Genomic DNA, 15,604 nt, shown 5'->3' on the forward strand with positions numbered 1-15,604 from the left:
CTCCTGCTCCCCTGGTGCATTCACTGTAGCCATTCCTTTTTCCTGCTTTTGTAAAGTTTGATAGAAATATTTGTTGGCTATAGTAACGTTTTTAAACTGCAAGGTTTTTTTTTTTGCCTATTAGTGAATATATTTTTATTATAGCATATGCTTCTTTTATACAATTTTGAGAGAAAAACGAACATAACATAATATATAGATATCTGTGTGTAAAATATTTTCCGTGTATGAAAACTGTATATGAATTACTGCCTTTTTATTTGGAAAGATGCTGCTACGACAGTTGTTAAAAAATATTCTAGAGACCGAATTTCAATCTTGGGCAAGAGCAACGCACGACGCGCTTTCAGGGGCTCTCAATTTACTGCCGCAGAGAACAAACAAGAAGACGTGTCAATCTTTCGGAGGAGCCCAGACCAATGGGGCTTGATGTGAGTAGATACGTTAGGGTGCTGATCCCGCCCCCTCAGAGCTTTTCCTCACACCCCTCTTGCTTGAATAGGGTGGTGGTGGTGGGCGTGGTTAATAGCGACGTTCTTCTTTCTCTCTGTCCCCCCCCTTCCTTACGTCTCCTTGGTTCTTTCGGAGGGAGGTGGTTAGCAGGACGATGACGTCATGTTCGGCTAGTATGGGAAGGCGGGCTTAACAGACGGAGGAGAGGAAAAATGGCGGCGGAGGCGACTGACTCTACTGCAACAAGAGCAGAGAGGAGGCTGCGGGGCCGCAGTGGGCGGCGGCGCTGAGGAGACCCTGAACGGGGCGAGGGGCAGCGCGCTAGTGCCTGTGTTGGGAGGGAGAAGAAAGCGGGAAGAAGGCTCATGTGCGGTGGAGGCTGCGGCACCGCCGGTCTGTCGCCACCGCCAGCAGGAGCGCCGCCAGGAGGCACCCCAGCCCGGTCCTGCTTTCCCTGAGCCGGCTCCAGGGCAGCCGCGTGAAGGCGAAGGAGGAGGCAAGTGGCTCGGCCAGGCAGGGCGGACAAAGCGACGGTGGCAGCAGGATGAAGTTCGCCGAGCACCTTTCTGCGCACATCACCCCTGAGTGGAGGAAGCAATATATCCAGTATGAGGTACCTGCTCTCGTGAGGAGGGGGATGGAATGAAGGAGAAAGAATTAGGGGTGGGTGTGTGTGTGAACAGCGGCATTTCGGTTCAGTCCGGTCAGTGGGAGTAGATGTGGTTAAAAAGAACGGCCGTGGAGCCACTGGGTGGGAGGGTGAACCAGGTATGGTAAAAAGTAAGGGTTGAATGGGAACAGAGGAATGAAAAGCGTTTATTTTCAAGGGGGAGGGGTCGGATGCAAAAAACCTCCCAATTTCCCCCCTTTTTGATGTAGTAAGTGGTGGGATGGTTATAATGTCAGCAGATGCTTCGGTGGTCTGCATACCACTTACCTTCAATGCAAACCCATCTTCTCCTTCCTGCACCGCATTCTGCTAACATCCACCTAGGATATGTTTGGGTTCCTCCCAGCTCTGTGTTGTTGTCTCTGCTTGTTCCCTTCGTTTGCATTCATCCAAATTTGCAGTGCTTCATGGAGGACGTCTTGTCTGTGGCTTCTGCCTCCTAATCTGTCTCGTTTTAGTCTCCTCTTCTACAGATTTCCTGAGAGCATGCCCCCCTACCCCTATGACACTCCACTTTGGGAAAGAGGGTGAGGAGGGGACGGTGTCCTTGCAGTAGGGAAGAGGAGAAGTAAAGCAGTCTCATAGGGCGGCAAACAAAAGCACTAAAAACCCTTTAAAACATCATGAAAACAGTTATAGTTTAATGGATACAAAGTCCCTCTATTGGGATATCAGTGTGGCCAAAGAACATGGGGTGGGGGGTGGGAGTGAAGAGAGAGAATTGTAAAGGTTATCTACCAGTACCCTCCAAAATTGACGCTTGGAATTTTTTGTATTAATTGTTTATAACTGTCCTTGATTAGGTGTTGAGTTGCTGTATACCAAAAACCTGGTTACTACCTTCTGAGTTTTGAGGATTTGGTAATCTTGGACTTGAGGGCATTGTGTGAGGATCTGGGTGTGAACTGTCTTTGTGGGTGTGGTGATTTCTGGAAGTAGTAATGGAGACAGCTTGCCTGACCCATAGCTTGAGCATCAAACTGGAGAAGTGAAGGCTTGCCTAAAAATAAAACCTCTTCCCTGTTTTCTCAGCCTTTTCATCTCTACTCTTTGGTATTTCTTTGGGGTTTGATTTGGCCTTAATTTCTAAAGTTTTCATCAAACACTTCATCTACCTTCTGACTACACCTTCTGTTGCAGTTTTGATTATTCATTGTGCTTTATCCTTTCAGACCTTCTTTAATATATCACTTTTGCGTTTATATCTCTAGCAAGGATTTTCTCCAAAAGGTAATTGCTTGTGCAAGCCAAGCATACATCTAGAATCCCCTACCATTTGGATTAGGATTAGGCAGTTCTCTAGGATTTGGGTAATACCATTTCTGAGCATTTCTATCTACAGTTTTCATTGTTGATTATATTTGAATTGGGCTCATAAGTCTATATAAGAAATACTCAAGTATTTTATGGGAGTTATTGGTTTGATGAAAATATTGTCCATTTAGAAACTATGTTCTATATATGTCTTAAGCACACATATCTCTTTTGTGTTCTCTAGATGTATTAAAAGCTATCGAAAATTAAGTATATAAGTCAGGTGTAACAGCTTTGGGCTTATATGGTAAGGGCCACATGTCAGTATTTAGTTATTTTTTTTTCAATTAATTTTTATTCTAATTTTCAAAACCAAAATAATACAAAAAGAAAACAACACAAATCAATAACTAATACAATACAAAAAAAATACATATATATAAAAAATATTGACTTCCGATTTGTCATAGTTCAGCTATAAATCAATAATATATAACAAACCTATCTCTTAATAGATTATAAAATCACCTTCCTCCAGCGGTTATCTTAGTTGGTTTCAAATCTCATTAACATCATATCATTTTAATATTCCACAAAAAGTCAAAGAGAAGTTTCCAATCCTTGAGATATATATCAATCATTTTTTTTCTAAATAAACATGCCAATTAATCCAGCTCATCAAATCTACTAAATCCAGTAATTTCAAAACACTATAATTCAACTATAAATCTATAATATATAACAGACCTATCTCTTAATAGATTATAAAATCACCTTCCTCCAGCAGTTATCTTAGTTGGTTTCAAATCTCATTAACATCATATCATTTTAATCTTCCACAAAAAGTCAAAGAGAAGTTTCCAATCCTTGAGATATATGTCAATCAATTTTTTTTTCTAAATAAACATGTCAATTAATCCAACTCATCAAATCTGCTGAGTCCAGTAGTTTCAAATCGCTCTTCTGTCATTATCCATATTGGGTCCATCTTCCATCTTTACGCACCCAAAAATCTTGCTGTCATAGTCATATAATAAAAGTCTGATAGGAATTTCCTCCATCACAGATATTTTCTTACCATCAAATCCAAACGTAACACTGAAGTATTGTTTCAAAGCCGCATCTCTGTTCCTCTTTTCCACATGATACACTAGTACATTTCTTGAAGGTTTTTCCATTGACACAAAACAGGGATTAATTCTATTAACTTTCTCCATTTCAAGTTCCATCAAATCCTTCCAGTCCAGGAATTTTTTTGAACCGATAATATCTTTATCTCCAATCTCTTCAATTCCTTCAGAGACAGTGCTGTATTCCAAACTGTAATATTTATCTCCAGGATCCGTCACAACCAGGAAATCCAAATCTTTTTTCATGTCCATATTTAAGCCAATCTCCATAGATTGAACCTTGCCTTTAATTTCTCTTTCATCCTTTTTTTGTTTTCCAGATCTATCTTTATTCTCCTTTCTCATAGAATCCTGAGTTTCTTTCAGCTCCTGTCTCATTTCATGAAATTCAGTTCTCCACGCTTGTCTATTATTTCTCAGTTCTTGTTTTATTGAGTTAATCCCATCCATTATTTTCTGAAGCATGTCTAGAAATAAAGTCCCTTCTTGTACATCCATGATCTTCTTAATTGCCATTCTTAAAACCAAAAGAACAAAACTCCTTCAATTTTCAATGTCCCAAGCAAAGAGCAGTTTATTTCTTTATCCAGTTACAAAGGAGTTAATCTTTCCAACCAACTAACGTCACACGCTAGACAGTCCTTATCTCTTAAATGTCCAGAAGTGCAAAAACAGCTTTTAGTTCACAGCGTTCAAATAACTAGTAGCAGAGAGAATGAGCAGATTCGTCAACAACAACAACAAAAAAGTAGATCAGAAAAAATAGTCCCTTATATATATTACACAAGTCTTGTAAATCAAAAAGATTTCTTATCTCTCCCAATCAGAAAGCTCTCATCCGTTGTAATCTTTAAAACGCAATTTTCCATGTCAGCTTTTTGCAATAAAAAAAAAAAAAAGATAAGCTATTTATATTTTCTTCCCCCTTAGTTCCGTAAATAAAGAAGGAAAGTCTTACCTCATCTAGGTTATCTTAATTGCTGTTACTTTGACAAATCTCTTTAGCTATATAGATAAGAAAATGATAAATGTAGATAGGAGGTTTGCCTGCTAGTCCGTTAAAAAAAAACGGGTCACTTATCCAGCTGAGCTAGCATAAAATCCTCGCTCTGTCTGAACTGCTGGAAGACAGACAATTCTGACGAATTCCAGGCTCCAACAATCAAAACAAAACTATGTGGCAGATCTCACGCTTCTTCCTTATCCGAAAGAAATCATCCCCAGTCAGAAAAAACCCTTCTGACTGAATTTAAAACTGGATAAGTTTCATCCAAGACGGGAGCCCGTCTCAGAGGCAGCACAGGCGGAGGGATCCTCCTGGGAAGTCCACATGTCAGTATTTAGTTATGTCTTTCTTTATCTGTTCTTGTATCGTGTTTGCTGTGAGGAGGGGAAGCCTCACACACACACACCCCGATGAGCTTTTATATATGGACTCTCTGAATCAGCCTGCACTTTTCACTGCAATTGGAGTTTGAGGAAAGGCAAGTTTTATTGACAGCTCTGAAGCTTTGGATGTAACATCTCTATTTTAGATGCCTGAAATAATGAGCTGGAAAATGTACAAATTGGAGTTTCTCCTAGAAGTAAACAAGGGTGATGGACATTCTTATTTTATGTAGTCTCTGTAAGTATCAAAGGCAACTCAAGGGCTGTGAGAATAATCGTTCTCTATTTTAAATGGTGTTTTAGATGGTCTAAAAGACCCAGTTTGTGTTTGCTTAATGCATAAGCAGTTTTTCAGCACCACTGTCAGTTCTCTGCGTGCAACAGCTTGGAACTGTATTCGGTTCAGTAGGCACTGAGCCTCAGTGTAGTTTTGCTGCAGCTCCTCCTAAAAAGGAAGGGATGAAAAATGTGGATGAAGAATATTGCTACTTCAGTCTTGAGAATAAAAATACTTGGCATATTCATAACAGTGCCACTATTAGAATGAATTCTACATGTATGTATTTCTCTAGAACTTTTTTTTTGAATGAAGGGTGTGAAAAACTTTATATCCTAAAATGACTTCTAGCAGGCTATTACCATAGCTGCCATAAACGTCAATGTCTTTTGCCTGTCCAGACTGGCAGGTTTGTAGAGGGTGTGTAGGGGGGACAGCTTTCAGGAAACTGAGCTCAGCCTAGGAATTGCCAGTTGTGACCCTGCTCTAGAATTTTTTGTGGACGTTAATTTTGAAAGTATCTTTAAGGCAAATTATGAAATTATTTGTATCGTACTCACTTATTTTGCAGCTTAAGCAAAACTCAGGTGTCCTTGCTATAGCAGAAAAAAATAAAGCTATAAACTGTCTTACTATTTCTATTATGACATACCTGTCCAAGATTAGAAGCTTATTTACATCAAACGGCCGTGAAAGAAAGAAGAAACTAAACATTAATATTTGGCATGCCTCTTAAAGTGCATAAACCATAGCTCCTCCTAAAAGGGTTTGTTATACTTTGTGAATGAAACATGGCAGCAAGACCTAGGTCCAAATCCCTATTCAACACAAAGGATCAAGGATAAACTTGGTCTGGTAGCACATACTCTGCTTAACTTACCTCACAGGATTGTTAGGAGGGGAGGACTGTCCATGGGAGCCCTGATCAACTTGCACAAAGGAAGAGCTAAAAAAACCTACTAGTGCAACTTGCTTACATTCCCATTCATTATGATAAAAGTAGCTTAAGTAACCCAGTTGCTGTTCTAAGGAAAGTTGTTTTCTTTGACTTGTGTACATTAAGCAAAATTTGGCTCTCTGATTTTTGCATAATTGTGTTTTCAATAGTCAGGGTAAGGAAGAAGGAGCTATGTCTGGGCATAGAAGTGATAACTACTTACACAGGCAAGCCAGTGACCGCCCCCAGGCTACTGAGACATCACCAGGCATTGCACATAAATGCTTCAAACATATCACAATCATAAAAGCAACAAAGGTGCTGATTTCAACATTAAAGCTTTGAGGAAGCTGCTTGTGTCCAGTATCAAGTTGCATATTTTTCTGTGCTTATGCAGAATTGTGATGCCCACTCTGACCTGAGCAGAAGCCCTGAATACCTCCAGCACAGTTTAATATGATCATGATTAATACCGGAGAATGCACTTGAGAGGATGCAAGCACTTTTAACTGTAAAGTAGCCCACTGCAACAACACATGGGGGATGGCTTGGTTCTAAAAGTCAATATAATTTGAAAAAGCTCTGTTGAATAACATTTTAATATAATGCTGCTGCTGTTGGTGAGGACTTCTGTCATCAACACTGATGTGCCATAAGGTTTCTACTGTGAGAGCTTGTCTAGCATAGTGGTGAGAAGACTAAGCTATGAATTGGTAAGTCCTGGGTTTGGACTTTGCTTCTGCCGTGAACTTACTAGAGGCTTTTGGAAATCTCAATCTGCTTAGTCTCTGCTCTGCAACATGGAGAATAATGCCAACCCTGCTTTATAAGGTTGTTGTTGCAAATATTGTTGATGTAAAGTGTTCTGGATGTTCTAAAGTGCTATACAAATGTTGGTTATTTACTGCTGTATAGTGAGATTCAGCTTGAATTCTTCATCTGTGTTATAGCTATCTTGTTTGTAGCTTCAAGGCATATAATTACACCAAGGCAGAGTTCCAGGTTGCCTAAAGGAGGCAGTTGTAAGGCCTTTGTTAAAAAAACCCTCCCTGGACCCCTCCATAATGGATAATTACCGGCCAGTGTCCAATATTCCATTTTTGGGTAAGGTAATAGAGCATGTGGTGGCCCCCCAGCTCCAGGGATTCTTGGATGAAACAGATTATCTGGATCCATTTCAATCTGGTTTCAGGCCTGGTTATGGGACGGAGACGGCTTTGGTCGCCTTGGTGGACGACCTACGCAGAGAACTGAACAGGGGGAGTGTGTCCCTGTTGGTTCTGCTGGACCTCTCAGCAGCTTTTGATACCATTGACCATGGTATTCTTCTGGGCCGCCTTGCTGGGATGGGACTTGGGGGCACTGTTTTGCAGTGGCTCCATTCATTCCTGGAGGGACGAACCCAGAAAGTGGTGCTGGGGGATTCCTGTTTGACCCCTTGGCCATTGGCCTGTGGGGTCCCTCAGGGCTCAGTTTTATCCCCTATGTTATTTAACATCTACATGAAACCGCTGGGAGAGGTTGTCCGGGGGTGTGGGGTTGGGTTCCATCAGTATGCTGATGACACCCAACTCTATGTCTCCTTTCCACCTAATTCCGAGGAAGCTGTCTCAGTTTTAAACCAGTGTCTGGCGTCAGTAGTGGACTGGATGAGGGTGAACAAATTGAAGCTTAATCCAGACAAGACAGAGGTGCTCCTGGTCAGTCATAAGGCGAATCAGGGAATAGGGATACAGCCTGTGCTGGATGGGGTTACACTCCCCCTGAAGACACAGGTTTGCAGTTTGGGTGTGCTCCTGGACTCAGCGTTAAATTTGGAGGCCCAGGTTTCTGCAGTGGCCAGGAGTGCTTTTGCACAATTAAGATTAGTGCGCCAACTGCGCCCGTTCCTTGAGCTGTCTGATCTGGCCACGGTGACACATGCCTTAGTTACATCCCGTTTAGATTACTGTAACACGCTCTACGTGGGGCTGCCTCTGAAGACTGTTTGGAAACTTCAGTTGGTACAACGTGCTGCAGCCAGAATGCTAACTGGGGCTGGTTACAGGGACCGTACTACCCCCCTGTTAAAAAAGCTCCACTGGTTGCCAGTCTGTTTCCAGACACAATTCAAAGTGCTGGTGATGACCTATAAAGCCCTATACGGCTTAGGTCCAGGCTATTTATCAGACCGTATCTCCCTGTATGAGCCTGCCCAGGCCCTGAGATCCTCAGGAGAGGCCCTTCTCTCAATACCCACATCTTCCCAAGTACGACTAGTGGGGACGCGAGATAGGGCCTTCTCGGTTGCTGTCCCTAGGCTTTGGAATTCCCTTCCTAGGGAGGTAAGAATGATCCCCTCTTTGCAGTCCTTCCGCCGACAAGCAAAGACCTTCCTATTCCAACAAGCCTTTGGCATTGAAAGCTAAGGATAGGGCGTGAAGGGTGCTGCGTTGCTAATGTCTATTATATCATTTTTAAACAAGTCTGAACTGTTTTAGCTATATGTGTGTATGGTTTTAATATTGGAAGTAGTTTAATCTTATTTTAATGTAGATTTTATATGTTTTTAATTATATGTATTTTTTATCTGGAAGCCGCCATGAGTTCCAGTTTTTGGAAAAATGGTGGGGTATAAATAAAGATACTACTACTACTACTACTACTAATAATAATAATTCTTAATGCATGTCTGTTAGTGTTAAAGTTGAAATGTCCAGATCTGTTATATGACATAAGGTTTTGCCTCTATTCATTTTTTTGTAGTGGGCTAGTAACTTGTATTTGTGATTGTTTTAAATTCCCACAGCCAGCATTGCCAGTGGCCAGAGATGATAGAAGTAGTAGTCCATGACTTCTGGAGGGCACCGCATTGGCTACCCCAGTCTACTCTCAATTCTAGTGCCTCGTGTTTGGAACCCCATCCCCCAGCTTTTGGTTCTGGGGGATTTCAACATCTGTGCCAAGGTCGTCTTGGCTGGTTGGTTTAGGATGTCTGCAGTTTGTCTGATGACTGGCTGTACCTCCCAGTGTTTCTTGATCAGCTTGGCCACAAACCCTGAGCCTTGATCAGAGAGCAATTTCTTTGAGAATTCCAGCTGGGAAAAAATTCTGACCAAAGTCTCAGCTGTGCTTGTAGCAGTAATGCTGGACAATGGGATAGCTTCCCCATTATCAGTAGCATAGTACACACACGTTAGAATAAACTGCTTACCTGACCTGGTAGCTGGAAGAGGATCTACAGTGTCCATAGCCACTTTCTCAAAAGGCTCTGTCACAATCTGAGACACTTGCAGGGATGCTTTATGATGATCTCAAGGACTCCCAACCCTCTGGCACACACCACAGGTCCCACAGAACTCACATATGGCTTTAGCCACTAAAGGCCCATAAAAGCACTTGGTGATTTGAGTGAAAGTCCTTTTAACTCCGATGTGGGTTCTGAAGATGGACTCATGAGCCAATTGCAACACAGAGGTTTGATAGGTTTGAGGTACAACCAATTGCCATGTTGGGACTCAGTCCACCGAGTTGCCTTGGGGAATGAACCCGCTGTACAGCAGTTCATTTTTCCAATAGAACTAAAGCGTCCCCATTTTTGACAAGGTCTTTGGGCCATTACTAGCCAACTTTTGACATTCCTCCAAACTTGGGTCAGTTTGCAAAGCTTGTTGAAACTCGGTAGAATTCACAGGCCATCCTCTGTGCATGTGAATCCAGCCCTATTTGCTTTCTGGTTCATTGGTTAGCATTAGTTTGCTGAGGTCCTAAGACGAGATGATGAGCTAATGGATCCAGTGTTTTAGGCTGCATTCTGGCACTTTCTTTGTTCTCTCCTTTTAAAAGGAAAGTGTTCTTTCCATCTCTCCTTCTACCCAATTTTGAGACATATGCTGATCATCTCTCTCTTTTTTCCATGCACTGCAATCTAACTCTGTCAGCTTTGTACTCCTATGGATAATGAAATGTCAAACAGCTTTGCCATTCGCCATTCACATTTTATTTAAAGACTCATAATGCAGTTCTGGGATTGTATTAATGAAGTTTAATGTGTTTGCATAGTGTTTATAGCTTCTAGAGTTGATATTTTTCACAAATTTTGTCAATAATTGCATTGGGGTAGAGGAATGTGGAGTAGAGGGTAGTGGGTGGGGAAATATGAAGTGACAATAGTGACTGCAGGTGGTCCTGTTTCTTGACTATTGTAATTCCAGTTAGCATCCTCTCTCTTTGAGCCCCATTTTCTACTCCTATATGAGATAATACCAATGGGTTGTATTCAACATAGGGCTGAGACAATCATTCTGTCAGTGCAAGGATTTCTCCTTGCATGATGGAAATATATCCTGCCTCTGTACCCCCCCCCAATCTGTTCTGGGGTTTCCTCCAATCTCCCAGTACAGACTTAAAGATGGTGTGGGGTGTGTGTGGTTGAAGGAGAAGAAAACCCCATTGTGCTAGTGCTAACACTAATGCTTTTGTAGAAAGTTAGATGAATACCACCCAATGTTTCCAGATCTTCTCCAATTATAAATAAAAGCTAGATTCTTTATTGTAAAATAATAATAATACTATAGGCTCTGTGGCTATGACATATTCTCCATATTACATAGCAATAACTAAGGAAACCTATCCAATCCCACAATTTTAAGCAAATAACATGAAATATGCTTTTTAGAACATGTCAGGTCAGTGCATTTCTCAGGATGAGTGGTGCAAATGCAGTGTTAGTGTTAGTTAATAGTGTGAATTACTATTACAAGGTGTGAAACTAACAGTGCTAAATAAAAAAAATTGTTACGCTGTGGACAGCAATTCCAGCTCTCCTGTTCTTCTACTTTTATTTCTCCTGAGCTTTGTCTAACTTCATAAAGTAAGGCATGGCACAGAGGTGTTAAGGCGTGGAGCGTTGGGAATAGCACGTCTGCTAGTGAAGAAATTAAGCAGTGGATCCCTGATGTAAATTCCTTGTGTAATGCTGCATTATCCTTGAAATAAATGTTAGCTGAGAAGCAGTTGACATGTAGTCCAGCAAACAGTGACTTGGGTGTAATAAGGCACAAAGCGCCACTTTAGATGAAAGATTTTGTGTGGTTCATTTGCTAAACTTTTGAGAGGGAGAAGTTTGTGCTTTCACATCTTCATCACCCTTTAACACAAAAAATATTGGCCATTTGTATCTACTTTGCAAAACTGTAAACTTCAGGTAACAGTAGGGATGTGCACCAACCACAAGATTCTGTTTGGATGCCTGTTCAGCACTTCAGAAAACAGACAGGCTGCTCAATACAGTTCGGGTCTGAATCCTGATTTGGAAGAACGAAGATTTGTGCTTTCCTCATTCATTGTTATGGTGAAATTTAAAAAATGGCTGCAACGTTTTCTCCTTGTGGCATAATGGGATGAAATTTGCAGGCATAGTAGCCCCTCATGAGTAGATAAAACCCACCAAATTACAGATAAATAAGTCTAGGGTTTTTATCTTGGGCACATTTAAAATGTACTTTTTTCCAAAAAAGGAAAAAACTTTTTAATTTTTTTGGGCAGAAATGGATAAAATGCAGGGATGTTGAAGACCTGAGGGGAAAACCTGAAGAATTTAGGGAAAGTTTTTTTCTATTCCTCCCCAATAGAAAAATTTTGGATTATGAAATATTTTCTTTTAGACTGTTGAATAAATTGTTTAAGACAAAGTGTTCATATAATTCCTCCCGAAAATGATTTCAAAAACCAAGTAACAAAGACTTTTAAGTAAGACTATGTATAGTGTCAGATCATTACAGTTCCTGTACAGTGAGGACAAACAAGTCCTGAGTTGTATGATGAGAGTACAACTATCAAATACAAGAGAAGATACGTACCTCTAGGGAAACCGCCATTGTCACCAGAGAAAGAAGGATTCATTGCCTGCTTTATTTGCTAGCATACTTAGTGGATCTGTTGTCTTGATTAGGCCTCAGAGGAGTGAGAGAGAGTATAGAGCAACACAAAAAGCCAAAATTGGTAGTTATAGAGAAAATAAGACTAATTAAATTTCATATAGCATTCACTGAATCTTGATTCCCCCGCTGCCTCTTTTTCTGGGCTCTTTCTATGGAAATGAGTGCTTTATGTCTGCTTGGCAATGTGGAGTACTGGTAAGGTTCCTTACAGCTTGTAGCTCAGTTTGTAACAAATGAAAGTAAAAAGTAAATTCAACTTGTAATTATTGTATAAATTGTACTTCTAATGTGGGCAAAGCAAGTTATACATTAATACGCCTTATGTTTCTAAAGTAGCAAAGTGATGTTTGATCTGTAAAGGGTGCTAAAAAAAGGATTGCATATTTTCTAAAATTTCTGTCCCCCCAAATTGGAAAAAGTATTTTTCCATGACTTCAAAATTTCATCTCTAATAAACTGTGAAGTTTTGTTTAACCTCTTAGAAAATGAATTCTGCTGAGTTTTAGAAGGGTAGCTGCTGTAGTTTTTCTGCAAAGGCAACCTTTATATTTTTGAGGTGGTTAAAAAAAATGACCCTTGGTTTCTCCTGTTCTGTGGGCAACTTGTATGAAAATAGCATACATGAGAGAGGTCCCCCTAGATAAGAAACCTTGCCAAATAGCAGACAAACTGGTCTAGGGGCTTTTATGGTAGGTACCTTCAAAGTTGATTAAGGGGATTTAAAAGAGTTCATGTGGATTTGTGAACAACAATTTTGTAATGAAAATTGCACTCATTGTAGAGCTAACTCTAGGAAAGTAACTTGTAGAATTTAAGTTTGGGTGCACTGGCTAGGGATTTATGATGGAATTAAAAGTGTCAGGCTTGTGCCTTGCTCAAATGTCCCAGGAAGTAACTGCAAAAATGATTTCACAGGAGTGGATGTGTGGATATGTTGGATAGAGGCAGAAGGATTTGAATGTCCAGCAAAGACATAGGCTTGTCCATTTCAGCTTAAAGCAAAGGTACAGGCTTGAAGGTTCGTGGTCAGTTTCACTTTAAAGGAAGGCTGGTTCCTGGAGGATTGGTTACCTGAGATATTACTGTATGCTGTTGTTAGAAGCTATGTGCCAGTGAGGTTGAGTGTATTCTCTTTGTGTTTGGCACAGAGTGGATGTAACCAGAAAGTAGCAGGTGGCTTGTAGATTGTGTTGTAGTTGGTGTTCTTCTAACACTTCTCTGAATCTTGCATATGAATGATTGCTGAACTGATTAAATCCATTGTGGAGAGGCTTATATTCACTTGAGTTCCTTGCCTCTTCTGGAATAGCATGATTCTATGCATGTTTGCTCAAAAGTAAGTCATACTGAATTCACCAGGCTTGTGAGGTTGTAGCCTAAACTTTCATGAAAAGAACTGGCAGCAGAAAATGTGCAGAGCATCTGTAATTGAGAGAAAAAGTATAGTGGTACTTTTCTTCTGTATATAAGTGCCACAGCCACTGAACCCTTAACTGATCTCAGCCAGTATAGTGGTGGATTAGACTTATAATGGCAAGTGGGAAATTATTGAATAAATAATATCAACCCCAGTCACAATTTGTGGACCACTGTCCTAATTCTTCATAGCAGGTTAGCAATTAATATTAAAGGAGATCAGTTGGGTTGTTCCTATTGGCGAGTGGCTCTCTGGTAACTAAGGTAATTTGTGAGTAATTTGCATTGGGTATCTTTCAGTTTGCATCAGAACTTTCCAGCGCTCTACAGCAACAGTGGGGAACCTGTGGCCTGCAGGCCTGATTAGACTTGAAAGTCATCCTAATATAATCCACAAGACTGTTTTTCCTCAAGCCATGCTCATCTGCTCTACTTTTTCTTATTATTATTACTATTATTATTTATTAAATACCTGTCTCGCCCTTCCTCCCAGAAGGAGCCCAAGGCAGCAAACAAGGAACAAAATACTAAAAACATCTTTTGAAAACATCTTAAAAAGCATTTCCAACACAGACACAGATTGGGATAAGGTTTCTACTTAAAAGGCTGTTGAGGTGTTCAGGAGCCTTGTGCATCTCAATTTGGTATAATGTTCCTTGGAAAAGCCACACCCCAAGCTTGTTGAGTCCTAAGCATGCACAGGATGTGCTTTCCTTGGATACAGTTGTTGCATCCTGGGGAGCATTTGGTGAAATGTTAATGCATTAAAATTTCAGCAAGAAAAAATTGATGTCTTACAGTTATTCAGAAACTGGATGGTGCAAGCTCTGGTCAATGACTTCAGTCAGTGCACCTGTCCAAAATACAAGTTATTGTAGAAAATGTTTTATTGACTACCACTAACTTGTCAGTTGTAACTACGGATGCTGCAAGCATTCAGCCAGGGTGCTCAACTAAGATTCATACAGAGGTATTTGTTTAGAGCGCAACTCAAATTGACATGGACACAGGTCCCTGAGTCTCAGTTGGGCTCACACGTACTCTTGTCTTACTCTTCTGCTACTTAGCATGAAGCAGAAGGTGCAACTCCTTTGCGAAGCTGCAAAAGAAAGCTCTCCCAAGACATGGAGGCTGTCCTGCTCTTAGGATAGCTGCTGCTCTGGAGAAAGAAAGGCTTGAGAGGCACCTTCCCAGGCTGCTGCTATGTTGCATTATGTAGTGTGGCTTCCATAAATCTGAAACAGTATTTTATTTCGGAAGTCTTGGGAGGTGGAGTGATCTGTCCCTCATGGGTTAGTGCATACAATTCTGTGCTGGCCAGGGAACACCGGAAGGCCCTGCATCTTGGTCAACATAGAAATATTTGCTGGCAGTGGAGAGATGCCCCTCCAATGACAGCATGCAGAGTTTCAGTGCAGACTAAGAGGAGGCTTCTTCTTTTCATCCAATTATAGACATGGATGTCTGGCCCTGGAGAGATGGAGCATTCTTGTCTATCCTTGGGCAGAATGTCCCGTTGTTCTGGTTTTGCTGGCTAGCCAAGAGAAGAGCCCTCTTTATTTATTTATTTATTTAATTAATTTATTACATTTATACCCCGTCTTCCTTTTCATGCTTGAAACCCAAGGCGGCTGGTCAGCGTAAACACAATGTGTCCCTTTCAGTGGCTTGTTGACTGCCACCAGGGGTTTCATTGTTTGAGGGAGCTGCTAGATGGGGCAACAATGTTCTTGTGCATCCCTAATATGTCTAATGCTGCTGAACTTACCCTTTCAGAAAAACCTCTTGTTCAACTGATTTAAATTAATGCCATGTAGGCAGTGTTTTTATATATAGAGAGAGCTGCAGTTAGTGGAAGTCTGATCTTCATTAAAATAGCAGTCTTGGAAGCTGTCCATGTTTAGACATCATTATTGGGAATAGTTGAGTGATTATCACTTAGTTGATTTTTGGCTTCACAAGGGCTTCTGCTTGGCGTCTCAGTTGCTCTTGTTAAAGCAAAGGAGCAGTTGCTGTGACGCTGGACCTGTCTGGATACTATCTGGGAGGATGAGCAGGGGTTTGGGTTTTCATCTCCAACTTGCACTACGAAGCTAGTTGCTGACCAGAGCAATACTTGAGTCAAGAGTGTGATAGCATGTGCTTGTTGATGCAGAC

At 41.0% G+C, this 15,604-nt stretch overlaps 1 protein-coding gene across 1 annotated transcript in view; it reads left to right on the forward strand.

Annotated features, from left to right (window-relative positions):
- The first annotated feature begins 572 nt into the window (after positions 1–572).
- Positions 573–15,604, forward strand: part of XPR1 (xenotropic and polytropic retrovirus receptor 1) — a 191,716-nt gene continuing 176,684 nt past the window's right edge. Inside the window, exon 1 of the mRNA XM_061634258.1 lies at positions 573–1,066. Within this exon, the coding sequence (XP_061490242.1) occupies positions 998–1,066 (69 nt within the window). The 5' untranslated portion in view covers positions 573–997. The remainder of the gene's footprint in view (positions 1,067–15,604) is intronic.

This window comes from Rhineura floridana, chromosome 6 (assembly GCF_030035675.1).
Source record: "Rhineura floridana isolate rRhiFlo1 chromosome 6, rRhiFlo1.hap2, whole genome shotgun sequence".
Taxonomy (NCBI): Eukaryota; Metazoa; Chordata; class Lepidosauria; order Squamata; family Rhineuridae; genus Rhineura; species Rhineura floridana.